We start from the raw sequence: 24289 nt of genomic DNA, 5'->3' as shown, positions 1-24289 counted from the left end.
AAACTATAGCCCGCAGTGCCTAGGGTCAGAGTGCAGAAATCTGCAGGTTTGGTTATGGACATCATCAAAGTGAAAGTGTGGACTACATAGACCAAATATCACCACAGCTCACCAGTGAGATATTGGTCCTTCCAAATGGATTTGTTGATGATAAGACACAAGATATCATTAATATCAGCACTATCCTTTAACTGTAGACTCACACTAAAATGTAGCTGTTTTATTCCCATAACCTTAAACTTTTTTAATTTAATCAAACAAACTCAAATGTCTGTTTTAATAGGATGTCAAATCTGTGCTGTTGTACATATTCTAAATTGTGGTGAAAATATTTAATCATGAATCATAAATGTTGCCAATAGCAGAATTTATTACACAGAAATCTGTGTTTCACAAACTTGAAACTCAATAGTAAATCTTTCCGTTTATCAGCTTTTTTTTGTTTTTATAGCATCTGGTCAGCTACGCATTATTTTGTTATTTTTGAATCTTATTTTTCGATAGCTTTCCTGCATAGAGGCAAATGACTGCACTAGCAGATACAGCTAAATATTTTTTTCCTCCCCGGATATGTTTGCTTGTTCATGGTCACTTGTTGTATAGTCTGTGGTTGTAATACAATGCTGTCCAGGAAGCAGTATGACTGCAAGTCATGGATGCATTTTAGCGCATAAACATTAAGAACCCCAGTTCTTAATTCTGACAATTTAGTGTCAGAATGTTTGCTGGGAAGCTCTAGTCAAACAACACAGTCTTGTGTTGTGTTACTTCACTGATCTAGACTAGTGAAGATCGGTTACAGTACAAGCAGGATGGCAGTTTGCAGAGTGGAAATGGACAGCAGAAGTGGGGAGGCCTGTGTTAGTGGATGTGGCTGTTGAAGACGTGGGCCATGCAGCAGAGCAAACTTTTGTGTATGCAACTGTGTATGTGTGCCAGCACTCCCAGTTTTTTAAACTGTCTCAATGTCCCCATTCCCTTGGGAGTGTCAGGATAACAGTTCAGTAGTTTTTGGAAGTTTTTGGGCATATTAGATTACAATAGAAAATTGGTTCTTGAGTTTTTCTTGAGGTCATTTGAGATGGTGGTTAAAGTCTAGCTTGGGTCCATGGTGACAGCAGAATTCCTCACGTTTCTTATCTCGTTGTCGCCATTGGGCCTAAGTGAATAAATGCAAAGAAACCAACCCTTATCTTACTGCATATTATATAGTACTGTCATTATAGTGTGAGATTCCGCAAATTGGCAAAAATATTCCTTTAAATGAGGTGTTAGAAATTATAAAAATAAATATTTAGCAAATATTTAGTTTCATTTTGTTAGCACTTAAAGATGTATTTGTCTATGCCATGATCCTGCTTCTCGTGGCATATGTGATTTTGGTCAGAAATTCTGCTATCATTGATTTAAACAGCAAAGCAGAGATGAATGTCAGAGGCATCTCTTACCTTTTCAAGTTGTGCATTCTGTTTGGATTTATAGAGGAACTCTCCCACAGCCACGAACACAGACAGGACGAGTCCAGCAGCCAGGACAATGAAGATCCCTCCGATGTTCTGCACCCCGAGGGCGCTGGCCTCCTTACTCTCCTCCTCTGGGCAGCCGTTTCCTCTCCACCATTTCTCCTTCATCATGTGCAGCTTTCCTTCCTCCTGAAGCTGCAGGATGGCAATCGTGATCTTATCTCTGTACGGAGAGCCTGAAGGACCAAAAGACAGTGTGAGGTCAGTGTGAGGAACCAGCATGGCTGAATCAGTGTCTTTATCTTATCAAAGAGTGAAGGAAACAGATCGACACTTTTATTGAATATTGACTTTGTCTTATTTACTTAAACCTCAGATTTCCAAACTTCCCACTCGACCGAGCAGGTATAATTATGGAAAAAAGTCAGTGTGGTGTGGAGAAATGGCAGAACTGGCAAAGACAGTTTTCATAATATTGTATGTACTCAGATATGAAGTACCTGTGTTGGTTCCATGTTAACTTTGAAGTACCTGTGTTTAAAACAAACAGGTACTAAATATATTTTGAGTAAAATACTACAATCAAAATTTTAAGAATCTGTTTTCCTTTCTTTTATAAACTACTTATGAACTATTTTCTCCCAGCATGCCCTTTCTCCCTCCTGTTTGCACCATGCAGCGAGCGTGCAGCAGGAGGGTGATGACTAGATGGATGATGGATCGCTGCACAGTAAATAGCTCTGGGTGATGAAAATATCCACAACTTGTTGAGTATACTGTAATTCAGGGAATGGGAAGACTTGGTTTGTAGATAGTAACTGAACATGTGTGGAATGACTGGTTTTTGTTGTGATCTAGAGACACTCATTGTAGCCTTTTAGGTGTAGGTGAGGTTAATCCAGGCTAACATGTTGTTATCAGGTTATAATGGTTTTATTAATTCTCACCCTACTAATTTGGTTCTTCAAACAAACAATAGATCTCTGAAATTTCAGGTTTAAGACATTCATTTAAATTATTTATTAAAATAAATGATGAGACTGCCTCAAATTTAACTAAAGTGGTTTATTTTAATCCAACTGTTTGTTCAACAATTTAAAACCATGATTCCAGTTAATTTTACGTTTAAATAAATTCTTCTCCAAAATATCTTCTCTAAACAATGATTAATTAGGTGCCAAGACCAAATTATGGGTTATGTTTGAGGAAACTATGATGACCTTATTCTAGCGTGGTTTGATTGAACCGATTTAGTCTTTTTCTTTGGTAGCATGGTTTAGAAAACATTTCCTTAAAGAACAGAAACTCTCCGAGCCAAACTGTTAAATGATCTGGTGGGCTGAATGGTGATTAACAGCTTAACCCTGCGTCCCTGTACACCAGACAGTTACAGCGTATAACCAGCTCCATTTTAAATGATGACTCCCAACCTTTGCACAGTGAATATCGGCTTCTTCCTTCTGGATGGAGGTTTATAGTCCCTAAGTGCAGAACAAAGCACTATAAAAACAGCTTTGCAAGTTACACAGATGATACAGAAGCAATGTTTATTTACTTATTTTAGCGATGATTGGAACCTTAAGTACTTCTCTTATGTTTATCTACTGTTTACTGTCTACTGTCTGTGTAGTTTAAAATATTGAGAGGATGACTCGTCCACTGTCAAACCTACATCCTTACCTACGGGTATAAATAAAGTAACCTGAACCTATACATTTTTTTAAATTATAATGATTAGATGTCTTGTAACATTGGTTGAGGTTCTGTTGTGTATTTGTGCATTTCAAAACCCCATTATATTTCAATGAGCATTCAGCACATTCCAGTCTACATTTCAGTATATTTCATTGTACATGTTGAACACTGTAAATGCTAATGTCTAGCATTACCCTTTATTATTTACCCCACACAGAACCAAAAACACTAAACTAATGAACCTAAAATACATCTACGGGACTCATATTTCCACTCATTCTGCTTGTATAGTGGTTTAATTAAAAGTGGTTGCCATTGTTAATCTGTGGTAATGTTTTTACTGTAAGCTGTTACGTTTTAATAAGTTAACGTCCGCAAATGTGAGACGTCTGCAGAAAGCTCAATGAATCCCCCCCCGTCAGTTTTTTCTTCTCCTCCCTTATTCCACTCAGGTAAAGCACTCAGCACTGTCCCCTGTAGTCACATGATCAATAAGGATGTTAATGCAGCACTGCGGCCTCACAGCAAGAAGGTCGCGGGTTCAAACCCCGGTCATCCCGGCCTTTCTGTGTGGAGTTTGCATGTTCTCCCCGTGTCTGCGTGGGTTTCCTCCGGGTGCTCCGGTTTCCCCCACCATCAAAAACATGTTAGGTTCTCAAGTTAGTGCTATTGACCAGACACTAATAAAAGGTCTGGAGTTGCTCCCTTGTCAGATGGGTTAAATGCAGAGAATGAATTTTGCAACATGTGTATGTGACAATAAAGTATCATCTTAAACTTCGAATGAAATCTCCCACAGGGGAAAGTCGTGTTTAGATTAGCTAGCTGGTGGAATAATGATATATGTTATTAGTAGTTAGGCTGCAGAGCTGATTTAGCAGCACTGTTATGTAGTGGACCCAAAAGATCCCAAACAGTGACACTGATCAGCCTTTGTGGCAGTGTGGCTCTTTAACATCTCTTCTATCCTTCATCCTTACCCAGGGCCTTCTGGTATCTGACTCCTTTTTTCAGAGTAAGCCAGCCACCATGTTTCTAAAGCATCCATCACCATGGTGATGGCGAATGTGAATCGTGTTCTTGTTATTCTTTGCCATCTACACTAGATACCTTCCCTTCAGCTCCGGTGTTGAACAACAAGCCAACGTGTGTCAGATAAATCACCCTCTACAACAAAGAAACAGGCAGCCTTGAAACTGGGCCAGCTCTGCCTGATCAAAACAAATGGAAAGACCTCAGCTGTGATATCATGGGCTAGCTAAACATGAACACTGTGTCATACAGTCAGACCCTGTGCTACACTGTGCCAGCCACGATTTTGGCAAGTGTTGCAACCCACATTCACATGAGCATGAAACGGGTGAACAATCTGATGCCTTCTGATCTGTTGAGTTGAAAATGTGCCAACAGGGTTTCATTGGTAAGTGTTTTTTATTAGTTATAAAGTTTAGTGCAAAGCATCAGATCTTCCAGAGATCCAGATGGCATTGGGAGGCCGGACTCAGGTGTGATACTTCTAGGCTCTGTAACACCACCTAAGGTCACCTAGGTCACCACCTAGTCACCTAAGGCATAGGGCTGGACAATAAAACAATAACAATAATTATCGCGCTATGATTTTTTTCAATAATAATATAACAAATGTTCAATAAATATTTAATAAATGTTTGATTTTATTCCCCTGAATCATACACAAATTAGGACTATTTTTTTTTTTATTGATTTTTTTTTGTTGAGGAAAAAGGACTGAAAAAAGCTTTTATTTAATTTTACTCGTGCATATTTGTTTACAAAGATTTTATCATCATTGCTTTGAATGTTCTACCTACAATTTGTGAAGTGATCCACAATTAACCATCAGGTTTCTTCAACTTTCACTCAGGAGCAAAAATCAGCCTTTAAACTCGAAAGAAAGAACGATTTGATTCTTACGTGATAATTATCGCTATCAAAAGAAATTAAACTTTTTATCGAGAGAACATTTTTGGCCCTAAGGATGGCAGTGTCACATGATCAGCTTTGGTTTAGAACAAGAAACCACAACAGCTAGTTGTGCTTATCCAATAAATCAATGCCCTTCTCTCTCCTTTTCTTATGCTAAAACTCAGATATATGTCTTCGCCACATCCAGACACCACTACTACAACAACATTCTTTATGCTACATCATCATCCAAAGTCCTTAGAAACTTTTAATTAAACTCAACAGATTCAATTCAAAGTTTTACTCTTCACTCCCATAATCAGATGCCTCGTACCGCACGGGCCTCCTCCACACTCCTGTCATGTACATAAAATATTACTTCTGACATTAGCTTCGGGAGTAATCTTAGTCTGTGTCTTTATCTTTTAAATACCATGTCCAATCAATCTCTAGAGAAAATGTAGAATAATCATTGTGATGACTTACAATGTAAAGAAATGTATTTTGTCATCTTGGAATGTAAAAGCTCCTCCAACAAGGTTTTAAGTTATTCCTCAATCACGTATCACAATTCCTGCTATGAGAAGAATTTAGTTAAAAAAACAAATAAAACAGGGGCTATATTTGTGAAGATTGGACACACTTTTTCTTTTATATATAACATTTTCAGATGATTTGTATCCAGTCATGAAGGAGAATTGTCATACAGGTTTTATTCCAGAGTAAACTGGTTGGTTTATGATTTTTCTTTTAATAGGTATCTAATAATTATATATATTAAATATTTTATTGTGTGATAATTTCCTTATATTTTTGTCAGTGCTACTAGTTCCTTTTTCCCCTGTTTTTGAGCAAATTTTTCTCTGGCAGGATCAATCTGACTCCTGACTAGCTCGGTTAAGGCCCTTTAGCGTCGCTTTTAGACATTTAGGGCTCCGCGGTCAAGCTAGTAATACTTGGCAACATTGCCAAACACCGCCCATTTTTGAAACGGCACGTTGTTAAAAGTTGTGAAACATTGCAATTTGGTTAGGTTGAGGCACAAAAAGTGCTTGTTTAGGGTTAGGAAAAGATCGTGGTTTGGGTTAAAATAACTAGTATTTTTACGTATATAAGGAATTTGCCTCCAGTGTCTGGTGGCTCTCAATACAAACACAGTTCCAAAAACGCTGCATAACAAAGATAAGCATGGAACTATTATGTACACACAAGTGGGTGAAGAAAATACAAACAGGTAACATTAGAAAGTGCACATAGTCACATAAGTTTAAGAGGTGATTGAAAGGGGCCCACAGATGATCACCAGCAAATGTCTCCGCCCAAACCAAGACCAAGTCTAGACCAAGACCAGAGTTTATCGAGACAAGACCAAGACTTTTAGGGGCTGAGAGCAGTCGAGACCAAGACCGAGGGAGGGCGAGACCGAGTCAAGACCAAGACCAGTTCCCTGCATTGCATGGCACGCAATAAAATGTGGAACGAGATCACAGGTGCTTCACAAATTGATCTGAAAGATCCACATTCCCATTAAAACATCCACATACAAACACTAAGCACTGAAATCAACGTAAACATCACGGAGAGGGGTGACGGTCGTTAATTAGGGTTATTGGTTGCATGTGAAGCAATAGGTTTTACTTCCAATCAAAGTTAGGATGTTAACAAATCAGACAATGAAATTTACTGATATTCACAAAGTTATGGTCTTGAAATTAAATCCCGAGTCGAGAGACGAGACCGATTAAAAAGGCGGTCGAGTCCGAGACGAGACCAAGACCATTAAAAAGTGGTATGTAGTCATTTATTTAGCAAATCCGTGATCATGTTATGTAACCAGATATGTGATGGATTCCCATTGTCATCTATTCGTAGCATATCTGACACATTAACACCCCCTAACAGTTGAGTAAAAAGGGCCACAAACCCTATCAAAGTTTTCACTTTACCTTTTCAGAATGTAAATTATCTTCTCCAAAGCATAAGAACTACTAATTTCCCTAAGCTCTTGGCTCTCCCGTGGATATTCTTCCATGATAAGGCAATCGAACACTTTCATTTATTTCTTGACATGTAACTCATGTACACTGATGTAACCTATGTGGTGTGTGCATCACAATTGTACTGTAGCAATCTTAATCTCCTATTCCCAGTTTGTCTGTGTGCTTCAGCACATATCACACCCCAGTCATCCAAGGAAATATCCTCCTGTATAAATTCCTTCCAGGCTTTTAGCTGGTCAGTAGAGGATTCAGGAGCCATCAAAGCCTATCAGGACTCTGCCCAGCATCTCCTCCTCCTGTTGTATCAGAGCATTATTCAGCCCATCCATTCGTACAGTTGCACCTGCTTCTTTAACATCTTACCCGTTATTAATGGGGCAAAACTAACACGCATGACCAACACCGCCGCCAGGATAATTTATCTTCCCACACCCAATATAGAAGACTTAAACATGAAGGCACCCGTTGCAACCTCAATAGCACAGGACATCAAACACCCACTCAATCATCATCTTACCCTACAGCTCCAGCGCAGATACAGAGCACTGAGGTGAAGGAGGGCTGGCTTTGGGAAAAGCCTGTTCCCAGCAGCCATTGTCACCTTAAACAACAGGCTTCACTGGACGGGCCTGAGAGTGGAGTGTTGTCTGTCATTGTATGTTGTTACTGTATGCTGTTGTTGTCTGATGTGTACAGTACTGTGAAAATTAAATTAAATTCTAAAGCCAAAGTCAAAGATGAGTTAGAAATCAACATTTCATACAACAGTCTGCAGTCTGCCCTTTACTATGAGCATCATCTGTTTTCAGAGATCAATCATTACATTTTAAAAAGAAGTGGAGGAGTTGATAAATGATTATGGAATGCAGTTATAAATCTTCTTACTTGTAAATCTTTAAAAAAGTGACTATGCAAAAGATCATATTCAGTACTAGTAGTAATTAGGTCAATAAACCTATGTCAAAATGTAATCTATTGTGATGGAAGTATACAGTAGGCCTACTATTGGTATTATCTTGAGTTGGGTGGAGCGTCTGGTTGATTGTAACACAATATCCACACAGAAAATACAAACAGTAAAAGAAGCATTAGTACAGAAAATGACTGGTGCTGATAATTATAGTAATATTAATAATATTAATAATAGAACAAAAAGACTATAAAACACATCCAGCCATTTACACGGACCTGTTCGTATTCATTTTCCCATCCCAGGCACATTATGTGATAATTTAACCCATGAAGTTTCAAAACAGTCAATATTGGCATGGATTTTGTAAGTCGTTTGCTCATGCTTTGGTCATTTGCTCATTTGTCTATTGATGGGCTTTCATGTTGGATCCAATTTCTTTACTTTTAAAGAAGTTAATGTCAGTATTCTGAGTAGTCATCCATATCCATTATTGCAGGAGGCATTACTCCTAAAAACATAAATAAAACAAAACCAGAACCTTTCCATAATACAATCCTACTATTTTTTGACGAATTTCTCCGCATGACTTCCTTATTTTGTGCGCTAGTTGAGCCACAAGTTGAGCATGTTACGCAGGCTGTTAGTTTAGCAAACCGGCACCGTTTTTATTTTATACAAAACACTATATGTGGAAGTACAAAAAAAACCGATGACATGAAAATCCATCAGGAAACTACTAGAATCTAAATCTACAAGTGAAATCCTATCAAAGGGGAAAAAAGGAAGACCCCTTTTCACATGATTTCTTTTCTTGTCTCTAACTAATTCAGCTTACCCTTATTCAACCAACATGACATGACCTCTGTTTCTGAATCGTATTGTTGCTGTCATCATTTAAAAAGCGACCTACCTCCACCCATTGTTTTCATCAGAACCAGCTGTGTCATGTTATGGATCCATCCAATGAGCCTATGGGTCATTTACATTAAGATTTTAAGATAAAGGCTCAAACCTCTTCAGATCATCACTACATGCATCCAGGACCCCTCCTGTTTATGAGTCGAAGCTCGAACAGCCCGGCGAGCAGCAGCAGGGACAACTGGGAGCACAGCAGCCTGCTGACAAGCAGCACAGACACCTCCCCCATACTCTGATTAATGCAGTCTAATGAAGCTAAATGAAGATTGATAGTCATCAGGGAGAGAGACAAAGAGAAGGGAAGAATCAGGAATAATACAGAGGCTTGTGAGACTACACTCGAGGCAGAGGAGGTGACAGTGGCTTCACAAGCTGCCTGTACAAAATGGGGAAATTAAACCTGTGATAGTAGTACAGGCAGTGACTGCATTTAATGACCTGTTGGAAATACATTTATACTCTCTTTGATATCTCAGATTGACAGACAGACAGACTGACTGACTAGCCTTGTATATTCTCCACCTTCGAAAATACTAAGACACTTTAATGGTATCTCATTTCACTGCTAGCAGATGATATTCAAGTTTACATCTCAGTTAAGCCCCAAAACACAGCTATACTGTCAGTTTTAAATAACTGCCCAAATTATCCAGACGGGTTCTCGTATAAATATACTGCCGGATTTGCGCGCAGCCAGGGGGCAAAAGCGCTTCGCTAGCCGGTCAGAAAGCTGTAGTCAACCGCGGTAATCAACGCTGATTACGCATTGTTTGTAAATTCTTGTTGACTTAATAATAAACTGCCATTTCAGAGATGGATCCGTTTGTTTGTGTTTCATTTCGCATATCAATATAACATGCGCCACCGTGCTGCAGGTCAGCGAAACCGGACGTAAATGTTGTTCAAGTCAGCTACTAGCCAAAAGGCTAATGGAAGAACGAGGGAGAGAGGCGTTCTTTCCACAGCTGTAAGTGCTGCCTTTAGGCCTAACTGTGTCACACTCAGAGGTGCAAAGAACATGGTCTTCCGTAAATGTCGTGAGACCAGCAAAAAGCTTTCAACGAACAATTTTGAATTAAAGCATCTGCTAAGAAACGTGAAAGTTAGCCTGTAGACAGAAACTCTGGCAGCTAACGTTACCGCCAGTGAAGCGTCCGCTCGGCTGGACAGAGTGGCGTTAATCAACGTTTTGTGTTTTATAAAAACACTGAATACTTCTTTTATAAATGCATGTGCAAAACATTAACGTTAGTTCAAAAGTCGAGGCACTTGATTTTTTTTTTTTTATCTCTGACAGTGGCGTTAAAAAACGTTATGCTTCGTAAAAATCATACTCATTGATGCTGTTATGAATACGCGATCAGTTGAAATGTTGGGAGGGACCTGCTTTGTTTTTTTTGTCATTTTTAATAGCTTATATCCATAGCTCATATGATGCAGCATCCTCTGGTCTGAGAGGCTGCAGTGTTTTCAGTTCGGCTGCTTGTTGACTCCTCAGGTTAATTATTGTTCCAGTAAAGTGGATTCATTTCTAAAACGCACTGCTGAACAGGTTCCCCGTCACTTTAAGGACGGGGTGCGGTGGTTGAAAGTAATTGTAAGTAAGTAACCAGTAAGTAGGAAAGTAATATTGTTGCTTTTTAAATGAGTAATAAGTAAAAAGTAAAACAATTTCTGAGTAATTTGCCCAACACTGCTGCTAGATCTGTCGTATAAACTGATGTGCCGCGAAGGCAGAGTGCTGCTTTATGCCTCCTGGTTGCGTGTGCATCTCTGTGACGTTGCACAGAATCCATAGTCCATAAAGAACTGGATGGCAGATTACAGAAGTTCTTATTTTCAGCTCCAGTTTTGTCCCTAAGATAATTGATGGTCTTGGGTCTCTTACCTGTTCTGTTAAATCCTCCATAAGAAATGTAGGTGCCCTATGAACCAGGCTCTGACTCTGGACCAACATGTTAAGCGTTTAATTCAACTGAGAAACATTCCAAAACTCAGACGCTTTGTCTCAAGATAAGGTGGAAATTTTAATTCGAACTTTCATCTCGTCCTGATTATTGTAACTTCCTCTTCACTTGCCTCAGCAAAACATCCCTGCATCATGTGTGATGCCAATCTTGATTTCTCTTCACTTGTACCAGATCATCCAAAAGTTCTTGTGTGATGCCAATCTTGATTTCTCTTCACTTGTACCCCATCAAATTCAGAATCAATTCAAAATTCTTGTGATGCCACACACAGCACTGCGTGGTCAGGCACCTGCTTACATTAGAGATCTACTGCAGCTTGACATTACCGCCAAGTCTCGAAAGGTCCTTCGACCTTTTTCTAGAAAATGGTCAGTTCTTTGACGCAAGGGCCTCTGAATGAAAAAGCTTCAAAAAACAGCTAAAACAAGCTGATGCTTTTCAATGGTTAATTAAGAAATTAATAAGACAGCATTAGAATTCAGTGTCTGCTGAAAGAATTTTATCACATGCTACAGTAGCGTTGTGGTAGAAGTGATGATATTTGGTATTGTATTTCATGCAATCATAGAACTTGGGTTCTAAAAGTTTCTCAGAGAAGTTCCAGTTTTGTGATGAAAACGTACATTGTATTGATTTTCTTTAGAATGTCTAAAGTCTGGAACTAAAATTAGGAAGTAAAAGTGCATTTTGCAGATTGTTTGTGTTTTCAGTGCAGATGAAGAAGATTAGGCAAATAACTTGTTTGCTCATCTTTTTATCTCACTCAAAGTCTTCAGGAAGTTGGACTGGCCCTCAATGATTTCTTACTGATTGAATGCAGCCATGATTGTGCCTGGACCATTGGGCAAATAGTACCCTCAGAGAAGGGGCCTGTCTGGGGCCAGGAACGATGAGCAACTAAATTTAGACTTTGGTTCTACCAGTAGAAATGTAGATAAAGGCTAAATGTACTGCATTTATATGGAGCTTTTATCTAATTTGCCTTTGACTGACCCTTTAACACACACACTCACACACAAATCAGTGCAAGCTACCATGCAAGGCACTGGCCCATTCTCAGAGAGCAGCTGGAGTTTAGTGTCTTGCTTAAGGACACTTAAGCGTGTGAACAGTTGGAACTTTACCACAGCTGGTTTGGTAAAATTTCTGTGTTCTTGAAATGGGTTCTGGGCTCCTGGAAAAGTGTCTGTGATGGCAACATATTAATATATCAAATTATTATATAATAATTAAATAACATATGGCTCATGATTTGTTCAACAACAGCCCTTCATATCTTTAGATGTTGTCCTGAGAATCAGCAGAGTTTGCCAGTAGAAGTTTATATAGTAAATACTCCATTAGAATGAAGGATGACTAACAGCTGGGAGGTGAACTAAGTATGTCCATTATAGAGCTGAGAGAGCTGCCAAGCGCTGAGTGCTGTGTCTATCAGGGCCCAAGTACTAATGCAGGCCGACACCTACTCTTTGTTCAAGTCAATGTGATATATGTTAAATGGCCTGACTACATGGGAATATAGGCTGCATATGGTAAGGGGTACTAAAAGGGTAGGATTAGCAATTTAAATACCTTGTTCTGACTGCATGTGAATGGGCCACCGGGGAGTAATGAGGCTAACACCCCTCTTTTCTTCAGTACGACAATCTGTTTGGTGCACAAGATGCTACAGGCGAGTATTTCCTTCATTCCCCTCTCCATCTTATGCTTCCTCTCGTACTTTCAGTGACAAACAACATGTTCACACACATACAATATGAAAAAATGCACATACTGTTATGTATCCAGCCACAGCAATGTAAGTTTTGTGCAAGTATACAGTCACCTAGGCATGCATGAGGACATGAGGCAAATGTGCTCACGCACACACATACCCAGCAAACCTTTAACGGGAGCACATCAGTCAGGAAATGCAATCACCCAAAGCAAATATAGCCTACCTCTACTGTTTTTGCAAACAGCAAAACAGTCACTCAAATTACCTTCTGTGGCTGACCAGCAGAGCATACACAAACAGCAGCAAACGACCTTGCCAACACTCACAGTCCCTTTTGAAGGCAGATTTCTGATCCAATGGTTTCCAAAGATACCATATATGTCAAACTGAATTTTGGGGACATAAAGAATATCTCCATTTAATGACATGGTGCAACCATTAAAACATGGCGTCTTGGGTTTCAGTATTTCAGCCGACACACAACGTGATACAGTAAGGCAGTGGGGAATAAGACCATTTTTAAGCTACTTAAAGAGAAATAATATTGTGAAACTGGATATCAAGGGTAAAGTGATATAAAGGCTATCATGGAACCACACAAATCACTCAGTGAATCTTTGATTCCCGGATGATCCACCAAACCTGCACACCATACCACCACAGGACGACGGTGATTCTATAGTATAACTGAATAAATCCTATGAAAAGACCCAAACTGGCGATGCACCGATAAGGGCTGAACGATTAAGCGATTCTAAAGGACGCAATTAGCTAATCCTGAAGATGGCGATTAAAATGTAGGTTAATTAAACAGTGATCTGAACAGTCATGCACTTACAAAGTCATTCCGTTGTTGTCCTTGTGTGACAGGCCTGCTCGCCAACCACAAGCGCCATGCACCTCCTGTTACAGTCTTACTCACCAATCAGAGCGGACACAGGGCGTGTACATTTTACAACAACAAAAACTAAACTAGACACAAACGATGGCTACAGCCGAACAGACACAGGCAGTGTCGCAGTTTTGTCCGGAGTCAACTCACATTGAAGTGTTTCTGCAGCGGAGCGTTTAGCCCTTTGCGGTATACATGTTGTTAATTTGTACTTTCTTTTGCTTCAACTACGGATAACAGCTCTCCGTGAGCCACTTTTGTGCTGCTCTCTGCAAGCTACATTTCCCACATGGAGCATTTCAGAATATTTTTTTGCTGACTTGGTTAAGACCACGGTTAAGTAGCTACATAGTTAAATTATTATTATTATTGTCTGTTTTAACTGTGTTTCTTGTTGATACACGATCGGGAGCCTGCACAGGGTGTTTTATTTTGAAAATCGACTGATTCTCTATGCTGTTCTGTGTCTGACTTCCTCCCCATTTATCTGCTCTGCGCTGCTTGACACGGTTTCTGTCAAAAATAGACTGGCAGTGAATATTGAACTTTAGCTAAAGCTAAAAAAAAAAAAAAGGCAAATCGAATCTTAATCCCAATATCTGGCACATAAATCGCAATTCCATTTTTTCCCCAAATCGTTCAGCCCTAGCACCGATTATACTACCAAGTATTGTGTATCCAAAGTCTGACATCTTATTGCTCTGTGTGGCTTTGTTGCAAGAGAAACAAAGTGATTTAAGATAGAGTTAAGAATTAAGGTATAATTACTACCAGACGTGGTCAGAGCTATCGTGCTAAGTGAAGGTTCACTCAGTCAAGTGTTCAGTCAAACATCAAAATGCTTAGTTGAATCTCAAGTTTACAAACAAAAAAATTAACAGATATGAGACAACCAAGAAAGCAAGACAATTTAAAGCAATCATATAATATGCATACATACAAACTAGGGCTGACCCCTAATAGTCAAAGATTCGATGGGCAGAGCCTGATTCGACTGTCAATCTCACAGTCGAAGCTTCGCAGAGAAACAAGGATCACGCTATTTTGGCGATATGGGGGTGCTCAACATCTGATTTTACATAGAACTACCAGTTTTCTCCCAATAACTTAATAAACAGCCAATTACAATAAACATTTCAACGTTTGATGTTGTAAATAAACATGTAAAAAGAATAAATCTTTCAATAAATGTTTTTAAAGTGCGTGAATGAATCCAACACTGTAACCCTAACCCTGGGTCGTCAGTGCACATGTGTAGACGTAGCGTGTTTGTGTGCAGTGGCAGAAGAGGAACACTTGCTGAAGAGACAGAGCTCCAGCTTCAGCGGTGTTGTGCTGAGTTTTCCGCACCTCGCGGGACTTTCAGATAATTTATCTCCGCTGATGAACCACAAAGAATATTTTATCGTTTTTAAATAGCCGGCTACTTGAAATAGACCCGCGAGGAACCGCGACGTGCATGCAGATCTCGGCAGCACGCGATGCATGCAAAACTCTGCACAAGACCGGTGAATGACAGGCGAGAGAGAGAGAGAGAGAGAGAGAGAGAGAGAGAGAGAGAGAAAGAGGTCTTCAAAAAGCCTCAGTTTAGCTGGAAATGTACAGTGTAAGTTGAATGAATAGAGACTGCAGCTCTGCAGCTTTTCAAGATTAAAGCGGAGCCAACATGTGTTTCCCCCGCCCCCCTCTCGCAATCGCTGCGCACAAAAACACACGTGATTCGACTATCAGTCGACTACAGGCAGGACTTGATGATTCAAGTGGGGAAATATGTTTAAATATATTTAGTCAAGCAAAAATTGAAGGTACTTGTACTTTTCATTTTATGCTACTTTATACTTTTACTCCACTACATGTCAGAGGCAAATATCTCAGCTTTAGTTAATTTACACACTAAAATTTGTCTAACTCTTCTGTGCATGTGAAAAACAGAAGGATGCCATGCTACAAACATATAATGATCTCATAGAATGTGATGCATTGCCGTAGATGCTGCTGTAAAGTACTTCAACCTGAAACCTCTAAAAACCTGCAACACATATTAATGGAGCAGTTACATTAATCGAGGATATCAGATATAATAGTAAAACACTAACAGGGACAGTTTTTCTGCACAGTAAATACTATTACTTTAAGAACTGTGACTATATTTTACGGATAATTCTTACATACTTAAAGGTTTGGTTTTGAATGCAGGACTTTTACTTGTAGTGTTGTATTTTCAGTATGTTATTACTTTTACTCAAGTAAAGGATCTGAACACTTCTTCCATCACTGCTGAGTACTACTATAAACCGAATGCTTTACACCCACCTTAAGTACATTGTTAATTTGGCTGTATATTCATAAGATGCCAATCATCTAAATGAACGTGGGTTAAATATTGTTGTCTTCTGTCACCTTCTAGAGATGAACTGTATTTAATTACCCCCGACGCTGCTGTTCGTACCAGCATAGAAAACAGTGACAATGACACGGCATCTGAGTCTGAGCTAAAGCATCCTCCAGATTTGCCAGAGCCACTCACAGCCTTGTACGCTCAAACAGCAGAGAGAAATGTGAGGAAGCCTATCTCAACATAAAAACAAACATCCACCCTGATCAGACCGCCACAAAACTGCAGGCAAAGTCCCAAGACAGGCACTCTCACAGGGCAGGCAGGATTACCAGCACAACATTTTATACTGCATGTCAAGGTGACCAGCTGCACAAAACCACCCTGGACAAAATCACGCGCTATCTTGACACCAACATCCAGGTTCCAGCAGTTGAATGGGGAAGAGACAAGGAGGAAATTGCTAGGGAGTGCTACACCAAAGAGGTCACCAAAACCCATCAAAATGTAAAGTTTAGTCTGTGTGGTTTTGTGATACGACCTGAAGAACTGCACCTCGGTGCATCGCCAGATGGGAATGTCGTGTGTTCCTGCTGTGGGGAAGAAGTCCTGGAAATCAAATGCCCATATAAATACAGGAGAGGCCTAAAGGGTGTCAAAGTCACTGAGGATTTCTGCCTCGACTAAACATTCCAACTAAAGAAGTCACACCAGTACTACCACCAGGTTCAACTACACTGTCAAGTACTGTGATTTTGTGGTGTGGACAACTCAGGGGCTGGTTATAAACTGCATCCCAAGAGACAAAGAGCTCTTGCAGAAGGATTTACCTAAAGTGAAGCAATGTTTTTTATCTTTTATTCTGCCAGAACTTCTAGCCCACAGCCAACATCCTGCCCTTCAACCACCAGTACTTTGCAACACATGTGAAAAACCAGAGTTAGGTAAAATGATTGAGTGTTCAATGTGCAAACACTTCTTTCATTATAGTTACAGAACTGGCACTACAGTCGCTGTAGATGAATACACCTGACTCACCTGTGTCTATCTTCACAGTAGATCTTTTAGAAGGGAGATGCATCACTCCATAGCTAAAATGGAGTGTGCAACACACAGGTGTTTTTAAAAAATGATACTACATAAACCTATTCTGATACAACCCCTAAATAATATGATGAACCTGAAAATGAGCAAACTATGACTATTTTAAAGATAAATGTATGTAAAGACCAAAGAAAAGTACATGCCTTGAGTGACATTGCAGTTCAATTTAGTTGTAAGTAAGATGTGAATATTTTCTAGAAATAAAAATTATTGAAGGAATTATGCAAATTAATTTTTGAACTTTCTGTATTTGATCATTCTTTCTAATCAGGTTCTTAAAAATTTCCAGTCACAATTGATCACAGCGATGTATACCAAATCACAGATGATTCACAATTAATCACAATAGTTTAAAAAAACCATTCAATTCTCAAAGTGAGCAGAGTAATTAAGCATATAAATTGTCAGTTCATTGTTTTACAGACAGACACACACGAGCACACAGACATTTCATACACGACATACTCTCTTTTTCTGGGCACAACAGATTTACAGAAATTGATAAGAGCACTACACTCAGTCACCATGCCAACCAAGAGGCTAACCTGGGTATTCTCCCACGAAACTTAATGTGGTGAAATTTATACGCTACGTGGCACCATAAGCAGCAAGTTCATCCCTGATCAAAACTCTGCTAAGATTTCATTTCTTGGTTTCAGGTGCAAAAATCCTGATTTAAGTGTTATCTGCTTATCTGACATTCTTCCACCGCAGCCTGTGGACAGAAATGAAACTGCAGCAGCAGGTGTTATTCACACCAGGTACTTAACAGTATTGTTATGCTTGTAGTTGGACCAGGTTTGGGCTTTGGCAGTCAAGTTAGTAGGTCTCTCTATGAATATGTCTATGTAGTCAATTATACAGCTACATTTCATAAAATGTCACATGAAACGTTTGGGCAAAGGACAGCACCCTTCCCTGGCCATTTAATAATTAATTTCAATAAGTTTGCCATTAAAGGCAACAAAGATTTTAAAATGTTTGACACTGTGCTTTAAGAAACTTTGTACCTCTGTTACTGAGCCCCAATCTCAGTTTCACAAGGACCATTAATAAATGATTGTCCAGCATGAGACTTTTAGTCCGCACACTGTCTTTTATTTTTGACATTAACCAGCTGAAGATAACTGAAGTGAGCCCAGTGAGAAACAGAAATGGTGCAGCATTGTTTTTGACCGTGGAGAATGAGAAGCATGATTTCTGAAGCTCCTCTTTCAGTCTTTCATTCTCCTCTTTAAGTCTTTTCTAGTGTTAATTTTGTCAGCCATTTTAAAATTTAGTCTTAGTCCTGTGTCAAATGTCCTCGTTAGTTTTTGTTATATTTAGTCCATTGTATAAATTTTTTTTAGTCAAGTTTTAGTTGACTTAAATTCTGGGTTTTTTAGTCAGATTTTAGTCAAAAGAAAATCTTTTCTCACTCGTTAGTATAATTTTGATTAGCATTTTGGACAATCTCTCATACCAAAATAGAGAGGTGATTCAAATGTTTGCTTTGTTCTCATTTTTATTGCAAAGGAGACATTAACGTACCTCAATTCCCAGGCGCTTAGCCTTGATATGCCGCTTCAAGTTCATAGTGTTTTTTCCAAAAATCTTATAACCACATCAGTGTGCGGACTACACATAGCCTTCGGGGGAGCTCAGTTTTTTTTTCCCCTGATGGGGAGGAGGGGGACCGACTGTGATTCTTACTGCTGAATCATTAATAGCTGCATGCATGTAGGCCTGGGGCTTACTGTGAAAGTATCAGGCATGTTTGTCTTATAATAATAATAATAATTTATATTATCATATGTAGCCATTTTGCTACAATTACGCTTCACACAACAGCTATGTTGTGTTTGCGACCTGAACTTTCCTTTCTCCAAGAGGGAAGAATTTAGGAAATTGCGTGGCACTGTGGGGAGCCCCCAGTCGCAGTAGTAGGCCTACATGGATCATGTGTAATATTCATTCAGCCAGAGGGAACGATCAAAAACCATTCACTGCACAGGATATCGCGGAGAAACTGACCCGCTGCGTACGGTCAGGTGATCGTTCCCTCTGGCTGAATGAAGTCTGACGCTCTGCATGATCCATGATGATAGAGAAATATAGAGATTAATGGTAATAAAGCATGCTGTCAATATTTTAGAGACCCCCCCCCCCCAAAATATCACAAATCATGCTTTTAGGGGAGCTGATGTCTTATTAAAGGGAGCTAAGCACCCTGAACCACATTAATTGCCGTTCGATGTAATCAGGCACTCTGTTTTTTTGTCTGCTTCAGTGTATTTGAAATGGGACCAAATATCTAAGTGGCTCTTTCTCCCTAGCATGTTGTGTTCATCACCAGAGTTTGCATCCTCCACTGTACAGTAATGTTTTCGCCCCAGTCGGCCAGTATTCAGAGCACAGGAAGAAATAAATACAGCTGAATGAACACACTGTTCAAGTGAAAATGTAGAGGGAGAAAATATGGCCTGTGATATTTTGTCGTCTCATTACTGACAAAAAGAAAGAAACGTTTTTATTTTATGAATTACATTTTAGTCTTGTCATTTTTCGTCCACAATATTGCATGTTAATATAGTCACAGTCAGCGTTTAAGGACATTGCTGCCGTCTCGTCTTTGCCTCGTTTTAGTCAGGGAAAAAAACATCGTTGACAAATGTATTTCGTTTAGTTTCGTCTGATAAAATAACACTAGTCTTTTCTCAAGTTGATATATTCAGTGTTGATTTGGTCAAACGTCTCACTGAGACTGTTGTAGGCTGCTTGAGGGACCATAGCCTCAGCTTCTTCCACTGGTTCCTCTGGTTCATCAGGATCATTATCATCAGCTGGAAGACATTCGTGAAAGACGAGACGTGTCAAAGACAAGTGACAAAGCAGTTTGATAATTCTGTATGTCAGAGAACATTGTACGGTGCATAAAACATAATTTGAATGTTCTTACCATGGCAAGAAGCCTCTTGCTCCACGGTTGAACATTCCCTTTTTCTTTTCCTTTCCAGCCGTAGAAAAGCAGAACCAAACAAAGACATATTAGTGAGGAAGACTGCATACACGAATTACAGCCTATGGAAATGTGGCTATATCTCACCTAGCCACATTTAGAAAACTCAATTTCACTTACCTCTCCAGCTTTTCCCAATCCATTCTGCTGTTTATAAGAAAACACAGTGGGGCCAACGTCAGGGGTGTCTTCATCCATAGAGGCCTCTCCTACAAAATAATAAGATGTAATTAAAGCTAATGTCAGCCTAATTTACTACCTAGTTAGCTAGCTAGCTACCCTTTTGTTTGGCTACTAACTGGCAAATGTAACTACTTGAACACACACCTGACACATGACACGTGCCCTTCTACTTTATCCTCTCCCTTTCTAACTATGACAACTGTTGAAAGGGAGGCGACACCAACAGCTTTTGTTTATGTTAGCTAGCAATTAGCTCACTGCTAGTTGTACGACAAAGTTAGCTAACTAATGAGCTAAAAAAAATGAGCATTATGAGAGAAATAATGGATGAGAAATCTTTAGATACGTAACCAAACCATAATCCATACCAACAAAAGAAAATAGTTTATTCAGTCTTACCTGATTTGAAGTGTGCGCTGCATGCGCAAGCATTTTTGATGATCGTTTCTGTCCATTCCGCACGTTTTATTGCGTTTAATCACAGCTGTCGTGGTTTTTTTAGTCTGGCAGTGGCAGCAGGGGATAAAATTTAAAATTGCCTGTATTCCATCAATTCTGGCTTCCAACAAGAAGAAATTTTAAGCTCCTTGTGTAGTGGACTCTGTGCTGGTTTGTATTGGCTGCTTCCACTTTTCCATTTGTTTTGCCTCCAGTTAACGCCGTGATGAAATTGTGACGTTGGCACAAAAAGGGTCTATTCAACCTCTTCTTAAAACAACCCACACTTGATCCAGGGGTTTTGACCAACTATAGACCTATATCTAACCTTCCCTTTCTCTCTAAGATCCCTGAGAAAGCAGTCACTAAACAAAATTATAAATGCAATCCTTTTGTTTTTGCCCCCATTCATCATCAGCTGAACTCAAAGATCTAAGACTTTTTCTGTGAACACAAAAGGCCTATTTCTCTCAAATATTGTTCACAAATCTGTCAAAATCTGTGTTAGTGAGCACTTCTCCTTTGCCGAGATAATTCATCCACCTCACAGGTGTGGCATATCAAGATGCTGATCAGACGATGTGTTGCTCTGCGTGAGGCAAATGGTGGTCACACCAGATACTAACTGGTTTCTGGACCAATACAGTGAAACTGCACATTTTGGAGTGGCCTTTTATTGTGGCCAGCCTAAGGCCTTTTATTGTGGCCAGCCTAAGGCCTTTTATTGTGGCCAGCCTAAGGCACACCTGTGCAATCCCCATGCTGTCTGATCAGCATCTTGATATGCCACACCTGTGAGGTGGATTGATTATCTCGGCAAAGGAGAAGTAACACAGATTTTGAAGAAGAATTTAGAGTGCATCATGGCACAGAGGCAGCACTTGTGAAAATTACAAATGATCTTCAAATTGCATCAGACAAAGGACTTGTCTTTGTACTTGTCTTGTCAGATCTTAGAGCTGCATTTGATACCATTGACCATCATATCCTATTAAAGAGACTGGAACGTTGAATTGGCAAAGAGCAGAGCATAGTTCCTGTGCTCTAAGCTGGTTGAAGTCCTATTTATCAGATCAATCTCAGTTTGATTACATGTTAAGGATGAATCCTCTATGAATGCCTAAGGTAGTCACAGAGTTTCACAAGGATCTGTTCTGGGACCAGTCCTATTCACCCTATATATGCTTATTTTAGGCAATATTATCAGGAAAGACTTTCATTGTTATGCAGATGATACCCACTTACTTCTATCGATCAAGCTAGATGACACCAGTCAGTTAGCTAAACTTCAAACATGCATTCAGGATATGAAAACCTGGATGACCTGCAATTTTCTTATGTCAAACCCATTGTACTTGGGCCAAAACACCTCTAAAGATAAAGGTACTACTCAAGTAAAAGTCAAAGTACTTGGTTTTCAAAATACTTAAATAATCAAAAATGAAAATACTACACATCAAAATCTATTGATCTTACAAAATGCACTCTATCTTTTTAAATTAACTCAAGACAGGTCTGAATACAACATTATAAGTTATAGTGAATCATAATAAGGAAAATTGAGTCGCAAGAACACAAGTGGATATTTCCTTTATGTGAGGAGGATAAGTCTGAGTTACTGTTCTGCTGTTGTGGTAGTATCCCCTTCAGACCATCTGACAGACACAGAACCCCATTTGGGACTTTGGGTATGTTAAGATGAGACAAGGAGGCTGAAAGAAACCAAAACTAATTACTAACTACTTCTCAATTCACAATCTCACCAAAAAATCTACACGTGAACTTCAGCACCTCTCATAATGTGCAGCTCACAGTCCCAAACACAGCAAAGTTACCTTCAGTTTTCAGATGTTTATATCGCAAAACTCTACCACCCAGTGGCTAGTAGCTGGTAGACTGGCTGTGACTCACAGTCCAAAAACAGAGCTGCTGCACAGTCATACCTGACACTACAAAGCTCTCACTACAATCCTCCCTCTGTGAGAAGCCTGAAAAGAAACCTCTTCTAGAAAAATCCAGTGCTGGTTTGAACAGACCTCTGCGCACTAACTCAGACCTCATAAAGTCTGATAAGACTGGGGGCCTTTTGGTGGAGCAGCAACTGTTCCATTAGGGTCTGAGCTGCTTGTATCTGATGCTGGCTGCACATCTCTGGTTGAGGCTGCCTGTATTTGACCTGGGAGATTCACTGCAGCTGCACATTAACATTAGCCTACTGTTATCTGCTGACATCAGACTGTGAGCGAAAAGAACACATGATTCGAGCCGAGTCGGCTTTATCAGTTTTACGTTTGTTTTTCAGTGCTGCTCCACTCAGGTGCGCTGATCAGGCTACTAATACTGGTGCAAGAATGTAACGGAGTAAATAGTCGATATTTGGCTTTGAAATGTAGCAAAGTTAAAGTAAAAAGTTGCAACAACTAAAAATACTGTCTTGTCCCTCTCCTCTCATAGCTTTCTGCAGGTGTTTCTGGTTCTGGAGCTGAAGAGTCTGGATCTGTGGTTGCGGGTCACCTGCTGCCCCCCATGTTCCTGGACAACACCCGCTGCTACAATTTAAATTACTAGTCCTATTATTACCATCAATAATATTACTATAACCATCAGTCCCATTTTTCAATTTCTATACCACTACGATTTTACTGATTTTTTTTTAGATATTGTGTTGGCGGCTCCACCCCCACCCTCTCTCTCTCTCCCTCAGATGGTCACCCACCCTGAGTCACGGTCCTATTAAAGGTTTCTCTATCTCCTAAAAGGGAGTTTGTCTTTGCCGCTGTCACCACATACTTGCCAATGGTGGGAATTGTTGGGTCTCTGTAGGAATTTCTGCTTTCATAATAAAATTTAATTTAACTGAATTGAATTCATTCATTCACTGTATAAGTCTACATTCTCTGGGCAGAAAACCAGAAGAAAGTATCCAAGTCGAGGATATGCTTGAAGGATCTTTATCTGATCATAGTATAGTATAAGACTCACTAAAGATATGAATAGCAAAATAGATTGATATTAAAATTACCTCCACTCATACCTGGATAAAGCAATACATAAAGGTTCAGAAATAAAATTGTTCTTGCTCTGGAGGTCTGTAAACCAAAATGGCATAAAAGCTTATGTTTTGCTTATGTTTGCCTCAGCAAAACATGGTGTGCTATAATTGTAGCATACATACCCATTGGAGTGCCAACCCCGTAGGCTTTGGAATCAATGAGGCCTCCAATCTGGGTAAGGTTGCAATTGCGCTGCGTGACAAACTCAATGGTGGTGGACTCCATGAGGAATGCGTAGTCTGAGGTGAGCACACGATGAATGCCTTCCTCAATGTTCTTCACCATCACTGAATGCCTCCGACTGCTCATGAACTCCCACATCTTATCATACGTGGAGATCTTGGTTTTCTGTAGGGAGACAGAATGGCAATGTGAGTAAGATAATACTACTACCATTGATTGATTTAGATTTGTCTATGTCTAAGTAGTTAGACATAGAACAATCTAAAATGAAATGATTTCACATGTATAAAGTTCTAGGTTGCAGGTTAATAGAGATTTATTTTTCTCTCAGCAGTTATAATGTTCTGACTATCTTAGAGAAACAATGGCAGAACAGTCACTCACGTTTGTGTATAGAGCTCTATCAAGGCCTGCAGAACCATTTACATTCAATCATTTTCCAAATTTCATTATAAAAACATGTCATTTGTTGCTCCAGCAGCATTATATGCTTTCTGTCTGCCT

At 39.5% G+C, this 24289-nt stretch overlaps 1 protein-coding gene across 1 annotated transcript in view; it reads right to left on the bottom strand.

The window, feature by feature from the left end:
• Positions 1-24289, bottom strand: part of LOC123968709 (glutamate receptor ionotropic, kainate 2) — a 315329-nt gene that overhangs the window by 16050 nt on the left and 274990 nt on the right. The window contains exon 15 of the mRNA XM_046045615.1: positions 1449-1699. Within this exon, the coding sequence (XP_045901571.1) occupies positions 1449-1699 (251 nt within the window). The remainder of the gene's footprint in view (positions 1-1448; positions 1700-24289) is intronic.

This window comes from Micropterus dolomieu, linkage group LG03, assembly GCF_021292245.1.
Source record: "Micropterus dolomieu isolate WLL.071019.BEF.003 ecotype Adirondacks linkage group LG03, ASM2129224v1, whole genome shotgun sequence".
Taxonomy (NCBI): domain Eukaryota; kingdom Metazoa; phylum Chordata; class Actinopteri; order Centrarchiformes; family Centrarchidae; genus Micropterus; species Micropterus dolomieu.
The sequence above is the reverse complement of the archived record's forward strand: the minus strand, read 5'-3'. Positions and strand labels throughout refer to the sequence as shown.